At 37.1% G+C, this 19,593-nt stretch overlaps 1 protein-coding gene across 2 annotated transcripts in view; it reads left to right on the top strand.

Annotated features, from left to right (window-relative positions):
* The first annotated feature begins 2,663 nt into the window (after positions 1 to 2,663).
* LOC139762345 (tyrosine-protein kinase transmembrane receptor Ror2-like) overlaps positions 2,664 to 19,593 on the top strand; it is a 422,639-nt gene continuing 405,709 nt past the window's right edge. The window contains exon 1 of one of the 2 annotated variants that reach the window (XM_071687040.1): positions 2,664 to 5,621. In XM_071687040.1, the coding sequence (XP_071543141.1) occupies positions 5,589 to 5,621 (33 nt within the window). In that variant the 5' untranslated portion in view covers positions 2,664 to 5,588. The remainder of the gene's footprint in view (positions 5,622 to 19,593) is intronic. The other variant, XM_071687041.1, reaches the window with a different exon arrangement.

Consider the following 19,593-nt stretch of genomic DNA (forward strand, 5'->3'; position numbering starts at 1 on the left):
CGAGCTCCCGTCACATACATCCTACCCATGGTACTTTTCATGTCTATTATGTACGCATTTGTATATATATCAATTATATTTCATATATTCAGGATTAAGAAGTATGTTCATGGAAGATTTTATTCGACAGATGACATCGACGATCCTTTTCTACCCTGCGGCTGTCGGGCAGCTGAAGCAAGATGATTCAGGTCGTGTAGCAGCCTACCTTCCTCCCCCCTGGCAGTCTGCCGCTGGTACGGGTCTGATCAAGACCGTCAAGTCTCATTTCGACATCACCGTGGTGGACAAGCAAGCCGCACGATACACTGTCAATAATGAAGGAGGACGTAAGACATTTTTTTAATGGTGTAAACAACCTGTGGCAGACTTCCAGTAAATACAGAAGCCGTCTCTTATATGTAACACCATTTTGAACCTCTATCCATATGTTTGGGTTAGACACGTGACCACAACCTCTCATACCGCTTATATACATCATTAAGATATGATGTCCTGATCTTTGATCTAATCTTTAAGGGTCAGGTCATAGGCCTAACCATGATATCAAAGGTTCTTGGCGTATTGGTCAGGGTTCGAACCATTGTACTATTTTTTTTTCTTTTTACGTTGGAGGTTCCAGTCACGCACAAAAGTCCACATCAAGGCCGGTTCGTAATTGGAATATTGAAAAGTTAATGAAAGGGAAAAAGAAGAGACATAGGGAATTTTGGAGGAAGTGAAAAATCTGTCTTTTGAAATGTGCCAGGTCATAGTTAATGGAAAAGATATGAGAGGGTAGGAGGCTCCAAAGCATTGAGGTGTAGGGAAAAAGTTATCAAAACGGCCCACTCTTGAGTTGCCAACGGCCACACAGTAATCATGTGACGCAGTAGCTTCCCGAGTTCCGTATAGTGCGACAAGGTTTACAGTATTCCTTTTCATACCAACTAGTTTCTCACGATTGTTAGCCCTCCTCCCTATAGCTGAATCGTCAGGTAAGACTTGCTACACCATTCACCCTCCCCCTTCCTATTTTTCGTTCGTACAGAGGGGGTCGCTTTCTCTACGCACGATCAATAATAATTTCCTTGCTATCATTACCTAAAGTGCACCTAGCCCTTAAAAGCTCATTCACCGCATCTCTCTGTGTGTGTCTCTCTCTCCCTTGATCTACATTTTTCCGTGGGGCTTTTAACAAAGCAAAATAAATCTTCACCAGCTGTACAATTGGCCTGCGTCTCAAAAGACTCATACCAGCTTCACTGACTCTGACGACAAAGCCACACCACAAATTATTTTCGTATCTTCATGTATGATCTCAGTTCTAACTATACCATACAGATTATTCAGCTGCATAACTCTGTTTTAAGACATCTGTAAGTATAAACATTAAGGTTACATAACTACACCTAGGAGTTCAATTAAATCCTTCATGGAGGCCTATTTCTACCCACCTTCCAGATTTAAAAGATCATTAGATATTTTTCCTAGCACTGCTTTTGGCATTTTCACTGCCGTGCATACTGGTCATTGCTTTCAGACACTTAAATTCATTTTCACCTCCCAACTCGTTTCTCTTCAGACATATCGAACTAGATATTGTCCTTCCTTGTCACAGATAGGTATTTTTCTGATTTTTTTCTTTTGTCTCGTGTTCACCTCCATTACCTCCCTCCTCCTACTCATTGCTATACTACGCAACATTCCTTCCAACTTTTTATGCTCAGCTGGAAGAGCAATATCTTTTTATCGTCAGCAGTTGTGTCAGCATCAGTTCTTTTCCAGAGTTGTGCAGTTTTACCCCATGATTACCTCGTCTCTATATCATATCTCGACTCGCCCCTTGCGTTAGACTGATAAGCAACAACGGCGCATTGCACAATCCTGAGGTACTCTCTGTGATCTTGTCAAAGCATCCCGTGATGTCTTTGTTTACTCATTTACAAACACTACTGTCAATTATTAGATATGAAAATATTTAGTAATCGTCTAAGCTCAGCCCACGGAGTTAGTAAAAACCTTTTCAAAGCTTTTGGTTTGTTCATCATCTTTAAATCCCTCATACATTTCACCATCAGCAAACGCCTCATCCTCGATAAACATCCATCTCCAATCAAACGCTTCATTGCCAACAAACACTTATCTTCAGTCAGACGATTTACCCTCAATAAAAGAAAATTTGTTCTCAATTGATATTTCATCAGTAAAGGAGTCTTACACTGACGAATACTTTCTTAACAGGAATTACGTGCTCAAGCACTTTCTCATCAGCCAACATCTAACTTGTCATCCTCAACTAACATAATCAACGAACACTTCAGCACACACAATATCTGTGTCCTCAACTGCCACTTCATCAACAACAAATTACATAGCCTTTACCAACACAATACCTCCAGCACACACCACATCCTCAAGAAACATTCCATTCTTATCGAACGAACGTTTTATCTTCAAAATGGTCTATTCAACAAACCGAAACAAACATTTACATCCCAACACTTTGAAAGTAAATACATTCCGTTTCTTCTTTTCAGTTTCCAAAATTTTTATTACTTCTTCATTACACAATTCTTTAAAGTTTTTCTGTGCATCCTGTGGCGTTGTTTTGTATTTTTATTTTCGGCTTTAATGTTCGTGTCTTCTCCAAGGGGCAGACCAGACAGGGGGGGGGGGACTACATGTTGAATCTGTCTTGTAGTCTTTGTAGATATTTTTGGTACATATACCTGAGGTTTGTCTTATTTAGGGCAAGAAGAGGTTTTGCGCTCCATACAATGTGTATATTTGTTGTAAAAAGTCAGGTATAATGTCTCTCTTTTTTCTTGACTGAATACAACTACGTGCTTGCACTGAATGATTTATATAGTACGCAGAGTGTGTTCTACACTTGTGTCCATCTCTTGATTTTCATACTTTTATACAACTTTTTAATCTTCATACTGTCTGCATTCATATTCTCAGGTATTTCCTAAGTGCATTGGCTTTGACCAAACATAACTTGCAATAACCTAATTTGTTAAACGCTAAAGCTAAATGCTATTATATTCCATAAAGATTAAAGGCCATAATAGGATAAAGACCATCGTACGAAATAGAAGGAAGGAAGTAGTAGAAGCTGTGAAACCTCAGTCAAGTTTTTAAAGGGAAAGGACATTGGATCGAATCCCATTCATGGTAAAGAATCGGACTGTGAGTATTATGCAGCGTAGCCTAACAACAGTGTTTCAGTTACCTGGTGATTAATGCCTTCGTATGTTACCACAAATTATTAACGTTGTGTGTTGTTATGAAAATGATTAGCTTTATGTTAATGTATTTTACAGCTGTGATAAATATCGCAAGCAATAACAGTCGGTTGATATAGAATTAATGTGCTATATAATGGATTTGTGACGATCACAATATATGACTTACACGATATGGCCATTTAATACACATTATTTTCTCTTACACTCCGATTACATAAAATTGTGTTTTGTTTTTCTTACCACAGATTAAATCTTAAATCAATATTCACGAGTACTCTCGGGTACAGTTATTGTCAAATTTTGTATTCATATACTGGTCGTTATCAATTCCTACGTTTCATAACTGTATCGGTACTTGTACATAGAAATACAAAAACGACTCTCGTGTCATTAGAGTAAGAGGCTTTTAGGTTGACGTATACATCAAATGATATTAATGGAAGTGGTTAAAAGCAGTTGTCAATAGACACTGACATGTAACCGAGTCATGTATAAAAGAATTTCATGATTATTGATATGCAATCGCAAGAACATAGTTTTGTTGTTGGTGGGACAAAATTTAAACGGAGAAAAAATGCTGATGCTGCTTCTCAACGTTCACAGATCATAAAAGGAGGAAAGAAATTTCCCCAAATCTCCTGACTGCGGAAGAACATGCAAATGTACATCTAGCTGCCAGAGTGTAAACCCGCCATTCGAAATGTTTCATGTAGTTTGAGGTTTCCCAGAGTTTCACTATACAATATTATCTTTTTGATTAACAAGAGTAGGTACTTCCGGCATTGCTCATTCTAGATTAGATTGTTTCTCTTATATTGATCTGTTGAAATGTAAAGGTCACCCAATAAGTTTCATTGACGTTTATTCTATGTTGCATAGTAAAAGAGCTAAATGTTTACTATTATGGAATAATCAGTATTTAACTACTTGTGGTTATCTTTCTATACTCTACGTAGGAGTTTTACACTCGTTTCTGTCGTACAACCTTTTTAAACGTTTGTGAGCTGTCTATATTTACCACAATCTCTTCCAGTTTGTTCAATTCATCCACCTCTTGTTTACTCTAAGAATACCTTTTTTTTGCAATCTTTTTAACAACTTTCTCACCTAGTATTATTCTATATTCTCTGGTTGTCTTTTCTCTAAGTATTTCAAAGAACTATTCACTGTCTGCATCATCAATCTGGCTTAAAAACTTAAAGGTTGGGATCTGGTCGTTTCTACAGTTAATCTTCCCATCATGGGAATGGATGGACCATCAGCCCCTATTTCCTGAACCTTGAGGTTATCTTTCATTAAGAGGGCCAGTCCTCCTCGCATTATGCCGTCTCTCCATCATCACTAACATGTGCCCCACTCAGCAGAACAACTGAGATTTTTTTTAATCTCTTTAATAGCCTTTGTTTCTCGATCGTCATGGACATTTGCCTTGATACGATACCTAAATTCCATTTTCTAGATAATCCATATGCGTCTGCATTCATCAATCTGATCTTTTTTTTTCATTACGTGGTAGGGGACTTACGTGCACTTACCGGATTTGGCCTCGTTTTTTGTCACGATTATTTTTTTGATTTTTTTGTCTCTTCCCTTGGTCTCTCACTTTGGTGAATACTTCAGTGAATTTCACCTTGTTATTGAGTTTAGTTGCTTGTCTAAATTACTTTCTGGACAGATGATTCCTAAGCGAACGTAACCTTTAATTGAACGTCACCATTTTTGTCCTCCATCGCTCGAATTGCATTTCGCAGTTCCAGAGCCTCCAGTAATCTTTTAATGAACACTCATTTTTTCCGTTTTACTCTCTGTCGAACGTATGATTTTTATCTGGTCCGAAGATGATTGAAATTATACGTCTATTTTTCTTTTATCTCCATCTTTGGTACCAACCTCTTTGTGGCTAAGCCCAGCAGTTGTAATTCATTAGCTTTCCTTGAATCTTTCATTTCTGTTTACGTCAATACCAGATACGAATATAGAATTCAAATGAGAGAGGTTACGGTAATTTAGTATATGAAATATTTTTGCTTCAAATAATACTAAAGCTTTGGTTCATGAGAGGTATCAAGCTCGCATCTGTCAACACGCGAACCGTTTATTGATTTTTGTAACTATTAACTTAAACTCCCTGCTAACGTGAAGATATATACATTTTATAGAGAGATAAACAAATTAACAATCACAGGTACTAAGATATTAGAGAACATAAGTATTTCTGCTTTATATTATGGTTTGAAATTGCCCGGCCGTGTGGGTGGCGGCGTGCCCGTGCGCATCTCGACGCTCATCTGGGCCTCGGCTGTCACTTTGTTTACAGTTGACTCCCAGTCCGGGCTTGAGAAGGGTGTGTGTGTGATGATCCTAGTGAAATGTATTGGTGAAGCTATGGTAGGTGATGCTCTCTAACTTTACCACATAGACATTAGATAAGTGATATGTCATTTGATATTTCCTTTGCATTCATCTATGTTATTTGTTGTTTTGACACCCAGCAGTGTCAGTACATGTGGTGCTGGAGTTGCAATTGTACCAGTGACTGATGTGTCAGCGGCGAGAGCGAAAGGATTTGAATTATGTATTGTCACTGATTTGAAAATGAGTTATAATTACGGACCACTTAGTGAAAAATAATGTTTTGACATGACATTTGTTTAGGAGGAGGATTCTTTTTAATGACTGGCTTCGTAGAGATCACAGCATAAAGCATGGGTGAACTTATTTATGTAGTTCACATGTAGAATATGTTTTTCTTTATCTCTCAACATTAAAAACAGAATAATCAATAAGAAGTTTATATGATTTAATGAAACTGGTCCTTTGCCGTATAAACAATTACATGATAATATCGTGCTGTGTGAGACTTGGAATTCCCCATGATGTGTTGATGGGAAGGAAGTTTGTTTGCAGTATGTAGTTTGGATGAGTATGGATGTTATAGTATTCTCATTGTGTATCATACTGGTACAAAGTGGTCATTTGTGTAATGTACTTAGTGAACTGTATATATATATATGTATATATATATATATATATATATATATATATGTGTGTGTGTGTGTGTATATATACACATACATATATGAATGATTATTTATATATGATTGTCCTAGGACGCCTTCATCCCTTTTCCAGTTTTTGCAGCTTTGTATATATTGTGATAGTGGACCCCTTGAGACACTGTAACACCCTGAGTAAGAGGTCACCTTTGATGAGGCTGTATTTTTATCATTGAGTGGAAGAGAGTACATCATTATAAAGAATTGCCTTGTGTCAGAGTTATCCATCTTACCTTGTTCCCCTGTGGATTGCAGCCCAAGGTTCTAGGGTTATAATTTAATGATAATAATGATATACTGTGAAATGTTGGGATGAATGATAAACTATTGTTGATTTTTGTATATATTTTTTGCATATTGTCAGCTGCCATTTTACTAGAGATAATTTTGTTGCTTTTGGAAATCTTGTAATTTTGAAAGATGAAATCATCTGAATACTGAAGCTGTATTACACTGCAATATATAGCTGGAATTAATTACATTAGCTTGTTAGGTAGCAGGTGTGAATATTATATGTAACACAGTGCTTCCAGTTTTGAAAGGTTCTAGGTGAAAGATAAGGTATATATATATATATATATATATATATATATATATATATATATATATATATATATATTACTGGACTCTCCCTGCATGAGGTTACACTGCAGTTGGAAGACATGTTTAGCAAGGTTGTATGGCATCATTCTCTAAGAACTAAAGATTACAATCTAGTCATTTTCGGGATACTAATATAAGAGTGGCTTTGGAGCTCCAGGAACCCTGTATAAGGCATCCTAAGATTATATAACAATGAAATACATATCTGTGTGTTACTGGATTCTGCTATTGTGTCTTTACACTGCCCGTGAAACTTTCCCTTCAATGAGGTTGTGTCGTTGTCACTGGATGAAAATGGGGAAAGTCATGTTGAGGAACCTCTCACTCTGAGCAAGTCCATCATCTCTTTGATTATAGGTAGAGTGCATCCCTAAAGCTGCAGAAGCCCTGTAAAAGAGGTGCTATTGCTGTATGTAGTATTTACTTAAGTATCTTACCTCCTTGCCTGAGGAATCCCATTTACCAGGTTCCCACAGCACTCAGAAAGCCAGCTGTGTCCACTGTGTCCTAAAGTAATGGTAGTGTATGTATTTGTCTATTGGATGGGTGCCAACCAGTTTTGATGAGTAGATGTTCACCATCTTCAGTTTGGATGATGCATTTTGGGCATGGTAAATCTCTGCTGTATGTTAAGAGGGTGTTTGAAATGTTGGAGAGATGAGTGTTGTCCAGAATGCAGACAAGAAAATGTAACTTTTATATGTCAAGGGAGCATAGATGCATTTGAGTATTTGTCTTGTGGGATGGTTTTGGTTTGTTTCGATGTTTAATGATTATTAGGGCATTTCAGTACGTGTGTTTTGTTAATGTTGTTATTGTTTTGTCATTGTCGTTAAGGGCAAACATGGGTATTTGTGATGATGTATTAGTCTTATTGGTGCTGTATGGATGTGAGGCATGGGCATAAAGCAAAAATGTAAAGAATAGGGTGAATATGTTGGAAATCAAATGTTTTTGAAGGCAGTATATGGTTTTAGATGGGTTAAATGAATAGGACGTGATAGGGTAAGAGGGAGATGTGTTAGTTAGGTAACAGAGGGCTGAAAAGGGTGTACAGAAATGGTTTGGATGTATGGAGGTGATTCAAGAGGGTATACATGTCAGAAATAGAGGGAACAAGGATAAAGGGGAAACTAAGGAGGATATGGAAGGATGGAGTGGAAGATGCTTTGAAGTTTTGAGGCCTGAACATGTTGAAAGGTGTGAGGTATGCAAAGGATAGAGTGAATAGGAGCATTGTGAAATACATGGGACATTTTGCTGTTAGTGGACTGAACCATGGCCACAAAGCATTGCAGTGAAAACACAGAAAGATCTTTGGGGTTTGGTTGTATATGGGGGCCCCAGTTTCAGTGCATTATACTTGACAGCAAAATAGAAAATAAAAATAATAAATATATATATATATATATATATATATATATATATATATATATATATATATATATATATATATATATAATTTTTTTTTTTCTTTTATACATATTTGCCATTTCCCACATTAGTGAGGAAGCATTAAGAACAGAAGACTGAGCCTTAGAGGGAATACCCTCACTTGGCCCCTTCTCTGTACCTTCTTTTGGAAAACTGAAAATGAGGGGGGAGGATTTCCAGCCCCCAGCTCCTCCCCCTTTTAGTTGCCTTCTACGACACACAGGGAATATGCGGGAAGTATTCTTTCTCCCCTATCCCCAGGGATTTATACATATATATGTATGTATATATATTTTACATGCACACCATTTCCTGTGTGAGCAAGTTAGTATTAAGAACAGATGACAGAGCCTAAGAGGGAAATTTCCTAACTTGGTTCCTTGCTCTCTTCCTTCTTTGGGAGAGTAATACAGGAAGGGGGGATTTCCAGCCAGATGCTTCCGCCCCCCTTAGTCGCCTTCCATGATGTATAGGGAATACCTGTGCAGTGTTATTTCTCACCTATTCCCAGGAAACACACACACACACACACACACACACACACACACACACACACACACACACACACACACACACACACACACATGCACACACATACACACATACACACACACATATATAAAGTGAGAGGGTTAGGAAGAATGATTTGGTAAACAGAGAAGAGGTAGTAGAAGCTTTGTGGAAGATAAAAGCCAGCAAGGCAGCAGGTTTGGATGGTATTGCTGTGGAATTTGTTAAAAATGGGGGTGACTCTATTGTTGAGTGGTTGGTAAGATTAATTAATGTATATATGACTCGTGGTGAGGTGCCTGAGGATTGGCAGAATGCTTGCATAGTGCTATTGTACAAAGGCAAAGGGAATAAAAGTGATTGCTCAGATTACAGAGGTATAAGTTTGTTGAATATTCCTGGGAAATTATATGGGAGGGTATTGACTGAGAGGGTGAATGCATGTATAGAGTATCAGATTGGGGAAGAGCAGTGTGGTTTCAGAAGTGGTAGAGGATGTGTGGATCAGGTGTTTGCTTTGAAGAATGTATGTGAGAAATACTTAGAAAAGCAAATGGATTTGTACGTAGCATTTATGGATCTGGAGAAGGCATATGATAGAGTTGATAGAGATGCTCTGTGGAAGGTATTAAGAATAAATGGTGTAGGAGGCAAGTTGTTAGAAGCAGTGAAATGTTTTTATTGAGGATGTAAGGCAAGTGTATGTGTGGGAAGAGAGGAGAGTGATTGGTTCTCAGTGACTGTCGGTTTGTGGCAGGTGTGCATAATGTCTCCATGGTTGTTTGATTTGTTTATGGATGGGGTTGTTAGGGAGGTGAATGCAAGAGTTTTGGAGAGAGGGGCAAGTATTTAGTCTGTTGTCGATGAGAGAACTTGGGAAGTGAGTACAGCACTGGTGGCTGATTTGGGTGAGAAACTGCCGAAGCTGGTGACTGAGTTTGGTAAAGTGTGTGAAAGAAGAAAGCTGAGAGTAAATGTGAATAAGAGTAAGATTATTAGGTACAGTTGGGTTGAGGGACAAGTCAATTGGGGGGTAAGTTTGAATGGAGAAAAATTGGAGGAAGTGAACTGTTATAGATATCTGGGAGTAGATTTGGCAACGGATGGAACCATGGAAGCGGAAGTGAATCATAGAGTGGAGGAGGGCACGAAAGTTCTGGGAGTGTTGAAGAATATCTGGAAGTCAAGAACGTTATCTTGGAACGTTATCTTGGATGGAGTGAAAAGCATTTTGAGTGATCTGGGCCTGAACTTGCAGGAGGGTGAAAGATGTGCAAGGAATAGAGTGAATTGCAACGGTGGTATACCAGGGTCGACGTGTTGTCAATGGATTGAACCAGGGCATATGAAGTGTCTGGGGTAAACCATGGAAAGTTCTGTGGGGCCTGGATGTGGAAAGGAAGCTGTGGTTTCGGTGCATTATACATGACAGCTAGAGACTGAGTGTGAACGTATGTGGCCTTTGATGTCTTTTCCTAGCGCTACCTCGCGCACATGCGGGGGAGGGGGTTGTTATTTCATGCGTGGTGGGGTGGCGACGGGAATGAATAAGGGCAGACTATGAATTATGTGCGTGTGTATATATGTATATGTCTGTGTGTGTGTATATATGTATACATTGAGATGTATAGGTATGTATATGTGTGTGTGTGTGGACGTGTATGTATATATATGTGGATGTGGGTGAGTTGGGCTATTCTTTCGTCTGTTTCCTTGCGCTACCTCGCTAATGCGGGAGACAGCGACAAGGTATAATAGATAAATAGATAATTTATTTATATATATATATATATATATATATATATATATATATATATATATATATATGGGAGCGGGGGGCTGGAAATCCTCCCCTCTCATTTTTTTTTTTTTTTTAAATTTTCCAAAAGAAGGAACAGAGAAGGGGGCCATATGAGGATATTCCCTCAAAGGCCCAGTCCTCTGTTCTTAACGCTACCTCGCTAATGCGGGAAATGGCGAATAGTATGAAAAAAAAAAATATATATATATATATATATATATCTTTCTTCTTTCATACTATTCGCCATTTCCCGCATTAGCGAGGTAGCGTTAAGAACAGAGGACTGGGCCTTTGAGGGATTATCCTCACTTGGCCCCCTTCTCTGTTCCTTCTTTTGGGGAAAAAAAAAAAAAAAAAAAAAAAAAAATGAGAGGGGAGGATTTCCAGCCACCCGCTCCCTTCCCTTTTAGTCGCCTTCTACGACACGCAGGGAATACGTGGGAAGTATTCTTTCTCCCCTATCCCCAGGGATAGGGGAGAATTACTCGACTAATTGGTGTAATGTTAGGCTTGGACCACAGATTCTTATTCAGCACGCTTGATAGCATCTATGCAGAAATTTCCAATAAAATCCATGATTTTAAAAAAATCTAGAAAATTGCATTTTGCTCAGATTTTCAAGGTCATTGATTACTTAACTACCATAAGGATTAATATATAAACAGAAATTTTCATTCAAATCCGAAGAACTTGAAAATCTGAGCACTGCACTTTGCTGAAATTTTCAAGTTTCTCAGACTTTAACTGCCATATTACCAATATATATATATATATATATATATATATATATATATATATATATATATATATATATATATATATATATATGTATGGTGTTGCTTGCTATTGGTTGTGGTACAGCCGTGAAGCTGCAAGAACCCCTGGAGAAAGGGTCTTGGGGTTAAGTAATGATAATAATACTACTACTGATAATGATAATGATAATTATGATGAAAATTATAATGTATGTAACTGTAAAAGATTGTAATATGATCTCTTAATGTTTTGCTGTTGAAACTGTGAAAGGTAAGAGTATATGATTTTATGATGTTATAAGACCTGAATGTGTGTAGATATGGCCATGTATGTATGTTGTTGAGATGCAAGTCCTCGATTATAAAGATTGTTCCTAGTGCAAAGCTTTTGGAAAATTGTTAGTTTTGATTTTCCTCTTCATTTTTTTTTCAAAACATCTCTACAAGGCAATGCCCTGTATGCTATAAATGAGGAATCTGTTAGGGGAGAATGGGTTTAACATCCAGTTATTGCTCTTTCCCCATGTAGTCCACAATATGAAATCATCCTGAATAAAGTGAGGAAGGTTCTGAAGGTCAGGGAAAATATGGTGTTAACAAAATTATCCCCACAGAAATATACAGTGTGATGAAACATCAGATGTGATGAGGAATGGTTAATCAGAATACTGGAAAATGATATACCATATTCCTACATAGCTAAAAAACATAGAAATAAGTCAGTATATATGAAAAAGCATATGCCAGGCAACCATTGTTTCTTTATAAAGATTATTGTACATATTGTGTGGATTAAAAAGTAGAACTTAGGAAATGATAAAGATAGCAGTGAATAATGTAGCCTATTGGATAACAAGGAAATTAACCCAATGCTCAAATAAACTTTTAGATATGTATGGAATATGTATGGAATGAAACAGAAACAGAGGTAAGAGCTGTTCCTATGCAACCCTCATTGTACTTTTCGTTTTTTATGAAAATTCCTTTTTTCCTTTCAACTCCCCTTATCACATATGGGCATTTCTCATTTATCATATTAGCTTTCCTTCCTCTGGGTAAAATCATTAACAAAGAAATTATTGGTATTATTAAAAGTAGGTATTTAATGAATAGTATGCTTTAGAATTTTTGCTTGTGATAATTCATTAATATGTATTTTGGGGATTTATAAAGAAATGCTTTGGTTTTGATATGATAAATTGACTGAATCTTAATCTGTTAAAAACTGGAAAAATATAAATATTGTACATGGCTGGTTGTAGAGCTGGTTTAAGCCAAGATTTATCTGTGAGATTATAAGGACATGTAATATTTGTGTATTTGGTGTATGACAGCATAAAGATAGGATGAATTTAGAGGAGTTTGGAAATGATTCAGCTAAGTTCTATATGCCCCTCAATTGTTAGGTGATCTTCTTTAAGATGTGCCAAGACCACTGCACAATTATTGTATTGTCTTTAACATAAGCTGATGACAATTGAGATGAATTTTACTATATGTAATAATGAAACATTGAAATAGGATATTGTTGAAATATCTTTTTACATTTTGACTCTTGCTCAATTAACTGATACACGTCCTTGTTGATTGGTTCTTCCCCTTTGAAAGAACTGTTCCATCTCAACACTGTCAAGTCCATCAAAGAACTTAAAAGCCTTTATTATGTCTTGCCCTTTCTTCCAATATAGACATGTCACTGTCTGCTGACCTTCCATGTAGCTTAGGTTTTTTTATCAGGTATATTTCTGTATTCCTTCTATAGCCTCATTTCAGCAAATCTATGATGTGAGTTAACCAAATTCATGCTGTATACATGTAATTTTATTTTTTTGTTATTTGTTATGTAAATATTTTGTTCAACTTTTTATCCATAAACTTCAAGTAAACTTCAGCATTAATCACTATATTATTTACCTCCTAAACAATTCTTTTAATGTGGTTCCCCAGTGACAGATTGGGTACTCCAACAACCCTGAAGTCCCTCTTACAAGAAGGTTCTTGTAATTGTCTTCCTTATACAAAGAAATTCAAACAGCAACAGACTGTGTTGCTGTGCTTGATTGACTTAGATTGCATTAGCCATTTCTCTGACCTTGACTGATTCTTTGTAAATTTTCATGATCCTGAATTGATTATTTTTTCTCATAATTTTAAGCATTGTCTGGAAACTTATATTTTAGGCACAACATAAGCCTCTTTTTGCTGCAGTTGTAGTAGAGACTCTTGAGATTTTCCTAAATATTTGTCCTTAATTTTCCCAATGAAATGATATCCAACTTAACCTGGTGAAAAAGTATTTATATGCACTACACACCCTTTACATTGCTTTGCTGTCAAGCATATGAGGTACATGAGTACTATCAAGATTTGTGGTATTTGTGGAGGTATTTTTGTCACAAACAAGTTACTTAGGATTTTCATCATTCATATCTGTGATTTTGTAAGTTTCACAGCTTCATAAACTATTCATAACAGGAGGATGGTACATACCTTGAACAGGCCTCCAGTACATTTTTGCATAGACTGACTTGTATATAGGAAGAAAAATTAGGCTGTATTGTGTAGTAGCAATTTGTTGGATGTCACCACAAGCATTAATGGCTGTATATTTTGCCTTAAGGCAGAGGGGTGTTCATGTACACACTAGTCACATTGAACAGATAATTGAATATCTTGATGCATACATAGCAGGCACAGTGAGTGAGGGAAAGCCTGCTGACATGTCATTTACATATAACAGGAATAATACTAACCTGAAGACTTAACCCTGTAAGACGTTACTGTACTTTTAGTCCAATTTGAAAAGGAATATGTTACATATGACCTCTAATCTCTTCCATTTCATTGATTCTAAGTCCTCTAAAGGAGCCTCCTTAGTATGCTTTTTATTTTATTGCACATTTTTATATGAGAGTATCAAAAGCCTTTTAGCACTTTTGCTAGGGGAAATATTGTACACTGTATATTCAGGAATATCTCAAGACTGTATAAGTTATATTAGCTCACATCTTTTTGTATGATTTTTTTTTTTTTTTTACATAAGATCAGTCATAAGTGAATTTGCCTTAGAGAATAGCTTCTGGTTTTACCTTGACCACTCTCTGCTACCCATTGTTGTGGCCTTAGTACATTAACTCAGGAAAGTACCAAGGTCATACAAGTTATGCTACCTTACTTTTTTGTACATATCCTTTCTTTGACATGTCTTTCTTTCATTTAATGATTGGAGACAGAAAAGTGTGGCTCTGACTTTTGTCAATATTGTGATTTACAAATAGAAAATAGCACATCATTTCTGAATTCTCTAGTTCTTGGGAATGGTCATATAGTTAAATTTAACTGTGCAAAAAATGCAATATGTATCCTTATCTGTTTCTAAAGATTGTATGCTTCCTGTCATTAAATTTTCAACATCAAAAATACACTTCAGCAGTGGCATAAACTTGTTTGGCATAACCATGTTCCCTACTCTGGACACCCCACATGGGGGATATCAAAAAACATACTTCCCATAAGTTTAGGCTGTTGTATAGATGCCAAAATTATTTTTCGTCTGAGGAATCATTCTTTTATGTACAGGAGTCTCCTTTGCCAAAGTATGGAGTACTGTTCACAAATCTAGAATGGCTATTGTAGCTCTTACATAGATATATTATAACTTATATAGTTATAGAGTGGAGGAAAAGCTTTATATCTTATTAACTTTCCTGCTGATACCTCTCTTCAACCATCTTTTCATATACCATGTTGTAGTTATCTCTACTGCTGGGATTTTGGCTAATGCTTTAGTGAGCTGTCTGCTTGTGACCCAGCTACTAAGGTCTGGGCCGACAACTTGGTTGCTGTTTCCCGTAGTTTCGTGGTGTAAAGACCTACCACATGAAAACTGACCATTGCGATATCTTCTTTCCTCAAACAGTGAAGTTTTGGAATTCCCTTCCTCATCTCGTCTTTTCATCTTTCTTTTTACTCAAATTAATTCTGACATTCTTTTCCTCTTATTCTGTTTTTGTTCACCCCTGATAGCTAAGACTGGAAGATGTGTTTATCCATGTCATCTGTGCTGTTGATAGGCATGATTTTACTGATTTTTTAGGTCCTAATTCTTCTTCAAGGTAACATTTAACATGTAAAGAGGTTTATCATTGGTCTGTTCCAGTATTTCTATACACACAGTAAATATTTAAAGAGCAATATCATTATGCAGATCTAGAGTGTTTCATGAACTTATATACCGTACCTTCCTGCCCCAGAATTTCCTTCTGTGGGGCTCCTGTAGTGCTCAGGAAGCTGATGATTTGTGTAGGGAGTGAGTGCAAGACTGACTGTTGCAGGACAGCTGCTGACTGTTCTTTGTTAATTTTTTGTGCTCAGCTTTAATTTAATTACCTTTGATTGGCTGGATGACCGGGTGGGTGAGATGTTAATATTAGGGTGAGTTTGAAGCTCAAGTCATGAATTGTTTCTAAGCTAGAACCTGTCTAGGTTTACTAGGTTGTGCCAATCCTGATTAACTCCTGATTTCTGTCATACTGGTAGTTTTAGTATCAGGCATATTCTGGTATTGAATTATTTTAGCAGGTTGTTTATATAATAATAATAATACTAATAATAATAATAATAATATTATTATTATTATTATTATCATTATTACTATTAATTTGAATATTAATATGATAATTCACTGGCTGTTAAAACTATTTACAACGTAGATATATTGTGATTACAGACATATAGAATAATGAGCCTGGACCTTTATTCTAGTGAAACTTCACAAGAAGGACATCAGCATGTATTTGTATCCTCTTGCACAAGTGGTACACCTTAAGTCATGAATGACTTGTGAAGAACACCCAATAATTATCCCCAAGTGAATTATGCCCTTACGCTGTTGTTATTGTAGAAGAAACTGATTTCAGTACTTATATTAGTTTAAGCAGTTGACAGTAAAAGCACCGTTACCACATACAAGTTATCTAAATATAATGTTTTTTCACAGATACTGCATTTGTATTTCTGAATATGGTCCCTCAGTAAGCATTTTAATATTTGAAGTGATAAAAAGGATGCAGTTCTATATGAAAACTTGTGCTCTTAGCAGATGAAAATAACTTAAGCTTCTTGATAGGAATATGCATTTTCTTGATAAGAATATGCATTTCTGAGTGTGAAAGTTTCTATTCTTTGCAGAAAAAATTTCAGCTTCTTGGTAAAAGTATTCATATCAGTGTGAAAGTTTATATTCATGAGAAAAAACTTTCTTTTGATAAGTAATACACTACTTCTTGAGATGAAAATTAAATGGTTCATAGGTAAATGAAATGAAAAGATATCGCCAACTAACCAGTAAAGTTATTGATAGTGAGACATTTGGGCCTGCCTCTGTGAGCAGAGTTTACTGATGCAGGCGAAAACTGATGGTATGGCAACTCGCAGGTCTTGGTCCGCTGACAAGCTCTCCCCAAGGTTGTTTTTCAGAATAAAGCTGGGTTGAGAAGGCTATCTGGCACAAGTAACTTTTGGGGAAGGGGAAGCTCATTGCGATAGCAGTTTGAAATCGATGGATATTCTTGTTCTAGTGTTAACCCAAATTTCACGTGAAACGAGCTGTCTCTTCCTGTCTAGTCTCCCTTGTTCTGCCGAAGGAAGTGGTGTGGATGAGGAGCTTTCAGCTTCACAATCCAGTATAGATTAGGAATTTAGATAAGCCGGTCATACACAAGTCAGGTCTTCAAATTACATGTACTCGTGTATTTCACTCTCCTCAGACCCTTCGATTAGTTCATCCTCTTCTTGCTCTCCCTCCTCATTCCATCCTTCTTCCTGTCCCTCCTCCGCCGCCCTTCGTCAGCTAGAGGAGAAAAATGTTGATTATGCAGTTCGTAGGTCAGAGGAGGACCAAACCTTTATTATTACGGTGGATTTTTCTTCTCGAACGGTATCTTACTTATTCATGATCATGCTGGGAAAAATCTTAATGAACCAAAAGAATGACTAGAGTTTGAGATATGATTAGTCGATGCATTACATGGTATAAATGGCGGTTTAAACTTTCATATATATATATATATATATATATATATATATATATATATATATATATATATATATATATATTTTTTTTTTTTTTTTTTTATACTATTCGCCATTTCCCGCGATAGCGAGGTAGCGTTAAGAACAGAGGACTGGGCCTTTGAGGGAATATCCTCACCTGGCCCTCTTCTCTGTTCCTTCTTTTGGAAAATTAAAAAAAAAAAACGAGAGGGGAGGATTTCCAGCCCCCCGCTCCCTTCCCTTTTAGTCGCCTTCTACGACACGCAGGGACTACGTGGGAAGTATTCTTTCTCCCCTATCCCCAGGGAATAAATATATATATATATATATATATATATATATATATATATATATATATATATATATATATATATATATATAGTCATGAAATGATGTTCGTCAGTACGTTGTTGACTTAGTTTTGTAAACTTTGGTTCGTGAAGATTTACACGCGTAGAAAAATATTTAAGCCTCTTCCACAGATTATTGACTGTTGGCTGGAATGGGGTTTGCAGGGGGGGGGGGGTAATGGTAGGGTTTTGGGGGGAGGGGATGTGTTTTGACGGGGTGTAGGGGGAGGACGGTACCCCACCAACGCCGTGTTTGTTGCAGTTTCGCACGCTTACGACTGCATTGTAAATTAATATGTAAAAAGTTTTTCATTTTCTTTTATTTTTGGATTTTATAATGCGTAATTTCATGTTGGTACTAATTAGACTGCTCACAGCTTTCAAATTTCTTTAGTGCTTAATAACTGACGTTCTTAATTGTTAAAAAACAAAAACAAAAAAGCATGGGGGTCTCTATGGATTCCCACCAAAATCCTCCTTGACTTGTTGCGCGTGTAATGGTAAATCTATACATTCCCTGCTCCGTAATGAGCTGTACATACCAGGTTATTTTCAGGGATCATAATGATTCCTTGGGGAAGATGCTATAATTAGAATGAGCAAGCGTGCAGGAAGTTAATATAGTTAAACCGGTTATATTGGCATTCGTGAACACCTGTACCTTAAACTGATTAGGAGCAGTTGGTCGGGGTGTGTTTTCTCTCCCTGATTTGTAGAATTTCACGGTTATTAGCCAGTGATTGGAAGGATATTGATGCTTGGATTAGTTTATCACTAATTGTGCGTTAAGGGTAATCAGTTTTACACTCGTATTGCCCTGTCTCTTACCCTTGTGTATTTAGTCTTAACATGAAGCATACAGAGGCATACATAGCCCATCTTACACCAGGCACCCAGGAGGAAGATATAGTTTGGCTCAGAGTCGGCTGGCTGCCTTGGCAATAACTCGAACCCGGTCGTGGTAGACTGGTGGATCGTAAAGCTAATCACTGCAGTGTAATTACGTATTTGTACAGTACGGGGAGGGAGTTATACTTTCATTGGACCTCATCTCTTGATGTGTGTTTGTTCATTTACGGTTAAACAGATATACATGAGCTTTAGATAAGTTCATAAATTACTCTGTAGCTGATGATGACCTTAGATACTGCAGGGCTCAAGCTGTAGGACCGTGGAAGTTTCCAGTGTTACCAGGAAACAGTAAGGTCCTGCATGTTTTTGATTTGGTGGACTTGAGACACTAGCTCAGGGATGTTCCCAGTCTTAGGGCATTACATGAATATCAGTATCAGTTATCTTGAGGCACTGCTTGGTCATGGATATTCTGTTCTGAGGTAATGCAAGACAGTATTCGTGTTCTATCCCTGCATTTTTTTTTTTTTTGATGTGTTGGGATTAAAATGCTTGAGACAGTACGTAGTGTGAGAAGGGTTGGTATTGTAAGGATAGAGTGAGTGTGGTGGTAAACTTTGGATGTTTGAGAGCTAAAGAAGTGCTGAAATGGTTTTGACATATGCAGAGGATGATTGAAGAGAGACTAAGAGTGTGCGTGTGTCAGAAGTGGGGGTAACAATGGGTTGGGGGAGACTGAGACGGAAAGGAAAGTATGGAGATATCGGGTCCTGAACATGCAGGAGGGTTGGGTAGAACGAATTGGAGCGATATGGTATGAGGGGGGTATGATGTGTAAGTGTGCTGAGCCAAGGGCATATAGATAAGTCAGGGGGAACCACTGAAGGTCTGTGGGGCTTTAGGTGTAGATAGGGATTCTACTTTCGGTGGATTATTCATGATAGC

This window comes from Panulirus ornatus, chromosome 43 (assembly GCF_036320965.1).
Source record: "Panulirus ornatus isolate Po-2019 chromosome 43, ASM3632096v1, whole genome shotgun sequence".
NCBI classification, from domain to species: Eukaryota; Metazoa; Arthropoda; class Malacostraca; order Decapoda; family Palinuridae; genus Panulirus; species Panulirus ornatus.